Genomic DNA, 6329 nt, shown 5'->3' with positions numbered 1-6329 from the left:
AAAACACTGGTTAAATATTAAACAAACTTTTTTTTTTTTGTTACACTAACATTAAACCAACTTTTTTTTTTTTTTTTGGGTACACTAATATTAAACCAACCTTTAGTTACAGAAACAGATTACTTGAGTTAAGAGAAACAGCATTTTCTAATGTCGGAAAGGACACTCAATGCAATAGCAAAGAAAGAGGAATGAGAAAAACAACCAATCAATAATATGATAAAAACGTATTAAATGAAAGAAATTGTATCACCAAAATCTGACTATAAAAGAAACCCTTTATCTCTGCATCTATTGCCCTTCTCATATTCCCTCTTCTCTCTCTCTCTCTCTCCCTCTCTCTCTCTCTCTGTCAGTCTCACAACGATAGAAAGAAAGAGAGGTATTCGTTTCTACCGTGAGAAAAGTGGCCTTAACAGTATAGAAAGTAGCTATTTTTCCATGTGTGAAAAGAGAGAGATCTGCACTATAAGTATCATTTCTTCTTAGTCTGCAAAATAAACAAATTCCCAAGTTTTGAAATCAACAACATTTTTCTGGGTCTCTTTATCTTACCCAGTTGAGCTCATTGTCCTAAATTTTTTTTCACTTCGAGCTATTTTTTCTCTGCTAGTTTCAATTGGGTGAGAGACTATAGACCAATTACCAAAATGGATGAGTCCCAACCAAAGTTTCTCATACCAGAGTCAATCCAGAACGTGAATTATGATGTTGGTGGACAGATTAAGCTGGTTTGGGATGTGATCAAAGCGCCATTGATCGTGCCTTTGCTGAATGTTGCGGTGTACATTTGTTTAGCAATGTCACTTATGCTCTTCATGGAGAGGCTTTACATGGGTGTCGTTATCATCCTCGTTAAGCTCTTCTGGAAGAAACCTGAACAGCGCTACAAGTACGAGCCCATCCAAGACGATGTGGAACTAGGAAGCTCCAATTTCCCTGTTGTTCTTGTGCAAATTCCAATGTTCAATGAAAAAGAGGTGAAAGATTCTCTGTTGTTCACTGTTTCTCTCTCTGTCTTTTAATTTTTTTTGTTCTTTGTTTGGTTGTGCTCTTTGATTGCACTGTTTTACCCGTGGTGATTCTGTCTTTATGGATTTATATGCAAAAAGTGATAAATTTTGAAATTGGTGCTTATGGTTTGATTGGGTTGGTTTCTGGGTCAGGTTTACAAGGTCTCTATTGGAGCAGCTTGTGGGCTTTCATGGCCTGCGGATCGTCTTGTGATCCAAGTACTCGATGATTCTACTGACCCTGTCGTTAAGGTACTAAAAAAATCTTGGCATTGATAAAGTCTTGGTTTTTTTTCAATTTAATGTTGAGCTATCTAATGGGTGTTCTACATTTTTTTTTTTCCAACTCTTTTCTGATATAGGCTTCTTTCTTCAGCTTTTAACATGAGGCAATTTTAAGATTAGCATTTATTCAGTTATGATTTCAAGTCCCAAGAGTTCTATTTTTATGTTATTTATTTTTTTAGTTTATGGCATTGTGTAGTTCACAACTCATATCAAATTCATCTTTCCAAATCCCAAAATTGACACTTTCTAAGCTTCAATCACATGGAGAGTTGATGCATTTATGATCTGGGGTTTGGCTGGATGAATCAACTGACCTCTTAAATGAGTGTACTTTTTTTGTTGTTGTTAATTTATGAATTAAATGAGATTAAAAAGCAAGACCAAAATTACATTGCAGCAAATGGTGGAGACGGAATGCCAGAGATGGGCAAGTAAAGGCATCAACATAACGTACCAAATCAGAGAAAACAGAACGGGTTACAAAGCAGGTGCTCTGAAAGAAGGTCTAAAACGTAGCTATGTGAAACACTGCGAGTATGTAGCAATTTTTGATGCAGATTTTCGGCCAGAGCCAGACTTTCTGAGGCGAGCCATTCCTTTCTTGGCATGCAACCCTGAGATGGCTCTTGTTCAAGCTCGCTGGAGATTTGGTAAGTCATAGTAATTTTTTTTTTTTCACTATTTCATATTTCACTTCACTGAACTCGCCTTGTTTTTTATTTGACCCTCATTATGACCTCACTTAAGACACCAACTTTTTTTTTTTACTGAGTTACTAGATTCGTAGTGTCGGTGGCATCTCATTTTCTAGTTTTCCTTTTTTTATTTTGATAAAAAAAAAAAGTCGTTTGTAGTGTTATTTTGATTTTGATTTTGATTTTTCAATGCTTAGTCTCGGTGTAGAGTGGACTTTCACTTTCCCCTTTGTCTTGTTTGACCCGGGCTAACCCGAAAAGGGGGAAGGGTCCATGAAAACATGCCCCTTCAATCACGGGTGGGGACCACTAACAAGCCAGGCCCAGCCATCCTCGTTAAGCTTGTTTCCTTCACGGTCATGGTCCCATTTAGAGGAGAAAAAAAATATAAAAAGTGAAAGATTGGAAAGAAGAATCGCCATTCATTGCATTATGCGAACATACAAAATATAATATTCTTAAGTGGGTGTCTCTGATAATTATTGTTTTGTGCTTCTACATTTTGCTTGAAGCTATAGTTAAAATGCTAAAAATGAATGATGGTATTTGTAATGTAAAGTTACACTCTCAATCTTGTTTGTTGATATCACTTATATCTAAAGGTTCAAAAAATTTAGTAACGTGAGCCATTGGATACAAGTGGATCAATGGTCAAGATTGAGTGTAAAACTTCTAACTCTTACACCGGTGTAAGAATATCCTACCCCATATATATATATATATATATATATATATATATATATATTATTTTCGAATTAAATGAGTAGAAGTAGAACTGTCGGCTCTGGATCCTCTTGCATCTTGTGATGGATATGCCATTAACGTGTAGTAACTGTTTGGGAGAGAAAATAGTAGCGGGGCAAATTCGTCTTTTTTGGAATCCGTCCAAACTACAAAGTTCCCACTTCCCACGTGGTTTTGCAGTATTTTTTCTGGGTTTAGATAAAAATAATAATAATAACAGTGCAGGTACTTCCATGTGCTTAATGGTGGACCTTACCCTTCCTTGCCGACACTTCACCTATATATCCCTTCTCTTCTCTTCTCTTCTATTAACTTCCTAACAAATTGAGTTAGGTGGGTTTTTTTTTTATTGATTCTTTAATTGAGTCATAATATTGGTTATATATTGTATAAGAGTTACTGTTAGTTTATTTAAATAATTTAAATTAAGCTTTCATTTCCATATTATATTATTTTTCCTAACATTAAAAAAATAAAATAAACTAATGATGTGTCATGTGTGTGTGTGTATGTGGGGCCACAGCTGACTTTTTCTTTATTGTACCTCTGGTTTGCCACTATAATGGCATTGGCATTGTGTCATTTGTCCTTGGATTTGTACTTAGCTTAGGAAAAAGTCAAAAACTTTGTGCCACTGAGTTGTTTACTTGCTTTGTTTTTCTTTTTTCTGTTTAGTTTCTACATATATTCCTTCTCATTTATTCATTTTGACCTTTAAATGATACAAAAGAGAATGATAAATCAATTGCTAATAACAAATTCAGTAATGTGTTATACTCACAATGGGAATGGTGGGTTTTGTGACAGTGAATTCGAATGAATGTTTGTTGACAAGAATGCAAGAGATGTCTCTGGATTACCATTTCACAGTAGAGCAAGAAGTTGGGTCAGCCACTCATGCTTTCTTTGGTTTCAACGGTAATTCAGTTATTTTATACACTTCCAAACATGTTGTGCTGCGTCACCATACCTACAAGATAATAATAAGACAGTGTTACATAGTCAATAGCATAGGTTTAAGTACTTAATGAACATTATTATTAAGAAAGTTGCTGTTCCGGAACATGAATGCAGGGACAGCTGGTGTTTGGAGAATAGCTGCTATCAATGAAGCAGGAGGGTGGAAAGACAGAACAACAGTGGAAGATATGGACCTTGCTGTTCGTGCTAGTCTTAGGGGATGGAAGTTTTTGTACCTTGGAGACCTACAGGTTAATGTTCTTTCTATATACTTCCCAAGTTAATTATATTTTGCATGCAATAAAGGGGGATATGAATCATATGATGATTCTGTTCTGCTTATTGTAAATTTCTCTTTTATAGTAATTGTGGTTTTTTTTTTTTAAAAAAAAAAAAATTTAATTGGCAAACAACAACGTTATATAGGCAAAAAGTGAGCTTCCAAGTACTTTGAGAGCCTTCAGATACCAACAGCACCGATGGTCTTGTGGTCCTGCTAATCTTTTCCGAAAAATGGTGATGGAGATAGTAAGGAATAAGGTTAGTCTTTTGTGTCATTTATGAGAGGGGAAAGGGACAATGTTAATTAAGAATGAAGAACCAAACAAAAACAAAGAACAAGAAAGTTGTTCATATTTCCACATAGGTTCTCATGTTTTTTTTTCTTTTATTTTGTGCTCATTTATGCAGAAAGTGAATTTTTGGAAGAAAGTGTACGTTATATACAGCTTCTTCTTTGTTCGTAAAATCATAGCTCACATGATCACCTTCTTCTTCTACTGTGTGGTACTTCCCCTTACAATTTTGGTCCCTGAGGTTCATGTTCCAATATGGGGAGCTGTTTATATTCCTTCCATCATCACCATTCTCAATTCAGTAGGAACACCAAGGTCTTATTTGCTCTCTCTTTTTTTTCTTTTACTTGCCACATTATATCTTAGGCTTAGTCTATTAATTTGTTCTAAAAGCTGTATGGAACTTTGGCAGGTCCATTCACCTTTTGTTCTACTGGATCCTTTTTGAGAATGTGATGTCTTTACACCGTACAAAAGCAACCCTTATAGGTCTGCTAGAATATGGAAGGGTCAATGAATGGGTTGTAACTGAAAAACTTGGTGACTCTGTCAACAATAAGAATAAATCAGCAGATGCTGCCAAGAAGAGTAATGTCAAAACCCCGAAAAAAACTCGATCCAAATTTCTTGAAAGGTCAGTTTTTTTTTTTTTTTTTTTTTTTTTTTTCCAAAAGAAATAATTGGATGCATATTTGGCATTATAGTTTCAAGTTCTACATCTCGATTGTGATTATTGTCACTCATACACATTGGCATTATGGAGACAGGTTCTAGATTGTGTGGCCAATAATTTAATGATTGCGTATGAAATAACATGTGGCTCTATGACTATTTGGTGGCTCCTTGTGACTAAATTTTAGTTATTCTTCATCGTGTCAGTTAAGATTCTCTTAGTAGGTGAACATTTCTTCGAAATTCATTGTAATTCCTTTTGCAAATAGCGTGCTTCCCTAATCAAAACGTTTCTGCCACATGCACATGACAGAAGATTTTAGAAAACCCAAATTAAAATTATTATAGAATGAACTCAAAATATATGGAATATACTTTATGCCTTAGCCAAATCATACTTGATTACCTCATTTTGAAGTATCATATGTACGTAGAGGTCTCAAATTGTCTCATATTAGGCCTATAATAACCATCAATATCTGTTTTCTCTGGTGGGATCAAAAAAATCCTTCATCCAATTTTTTTGGGCTAATTTGTATGTTTTCTTTTCCTTCTTGTTTGAACATGAACAGACTTAATTTATTGGAGCTGGGATTTGCGGCCTTCCTATTCCTCTGTGGATGCTATGATTTTGTGCATGGGAAAAACAACTACTTTGTGTACCTCTTCCTTCAGACCATAACCTTCTTAATTGTAGGATTTGGCTATGTGGGAACCATCGTGTAAAGCTTGTTGAGCCAACATCTCCTGTTACTTAAGTTTCATTAGTGTTGTGCCCATATTTTTCTAGTTTCTCCTCTACTAAACACATGAAGGGGGTGCTGAATTTCTTCAAGCAACAAAGCGCTATACCAAATTCTCAGCTACTTAGAGCAGATCATTTTCACTTTGGAAAGGAGAAGTTCTTTCTAAATTTTCATTTTCATCAATCAAGAAGATACAAATCACAGGCAGAGCGCTGTGATTATTAGAGTTGCATTGCACAGGCTTAAGGACATCCAAGAAGATCTACCCAAAAAGTGCTTAAATTAGATCCTTAGACAACAACAAGTAGACAGTGTGGTTTTGTTTGCATAGATTGTTTTGCAAGATTTTTACAGTTATATATTTCGTAGTCCTCTCTTTATTGGTTTTCCTTAGTTTGAGCCAAATAATCTAGTGGATTAAAGATGCAATTGTGTACCTCTTCCTAAGGAATGAATTTTATTTAACATATATTCAATCTTGTGCTGTTTCTATGATACTATTACTTGTGGAGAGAGTTTTAGAGTAAAATAAGATCATCCATGAATATCAGCCAAATAATACTATTATTTACCATATTTTCTTCTTTTTTAGCATGGGATACCAAATTTCAGTTTTTGTTCATAACTTCCATGCCT

The 6329-nt window shown here is 35.0% G+C and overlaps 1 protein-coding gene across 3 annotated transcripts; it reads left to right on the top strand.

The window, feature by feature from the left end:
- Window positions 1-650: 650 nt before the first annotated feature.
- LOC133297253 (glucomannan 4-beta-mannosyltransferase 2-like) lies at window positions 651-6059 on the top strand. 3 transcript variants are annotated; one of them, XM_061496368.1, is made up of 10 exons: window positions 707-980; window positions 1167-1265; window positions 1699-1951; window positions 3548-3658; window positions 3815-3951; window positions 4127-4240; window positions 4391-4590; window positions 4688-4823; window positions 4860-4909; window positions 5520-6059. In XM_061496368.1, the coding sequence occupies exons 1-10, from the start codon at window positions 801-803 to the stop codon at window positions 5671-5673; spliced, it is 1434 nt and encodes a 477-aa protein (XP_061352352.1). In that variant the 5' UTR covers window positions 707-800; the 3' UTR covers window positions 5674-6059. The 3 variants fall into 3 exon arrangements, with proteins under 3 accessions (XP_061352351.1, XP_061352350.1, XP_061352352.1); XM_061496367.1 differs by lacking the exon at window positions 4860-4909 and having other exon boundaries at window positions 651-980; window positions 4688-4848; window positions 5483-6059; XM_061496366.1 differs by having other exon boundaries at window positions 651-980; window positions 4688-4909.
- Window positions 6060-6329: the final 270 nt, after the last annotated feature.

The sequence above is a fragment of the Gastrolobium bilobum genome, unplaced genomic scaffold, assembly GCF_033153095.1.
Source record: "Gastrolobium bilobum isolate Gb01-03AN ecotype WA unplaced genomic scaffold, APGP_CSIRO_Gbil_v1 utg25886, whole genome shotgun sequence".
Taxonomy (NCBI): Eukaryota; Viridiplantae; Streptophyta; class Magnoliopsida; order Fabales; family Fabaceae; genus Gastrolobium; species Gastrolobium bilobum.
Note: the sequence above shows the minus strand (reverse complement) of the source record. Positions and strands in the feature narration are given on the sequence as shown.

Excerpts from the sequence above, each read along its gene's own strand:
- LOC133297253 (XM_061496366.1), top strand. The coding sequence starts at position 651 with ATGGATGAGTCCCAACCAAAGTTTCTCATACCAGAGTCAATCCAGAAC. Across the intron at positions 1,952-3,547 it reads TCAAGCTCGCTGGAGATTTG|TGAATTCGAATGAATGTTTG; the intron begins GTAAGTCATAGT and ends GTTTTGTGACAG. Across the intron at positions 3,952-4,126 it reads TGTACCTTGGAGACCTACAG|GCAAAAAGTGAGCTTCCAAG; the intron begins GTTAATGTTCTT and ends AACGTTATATAG.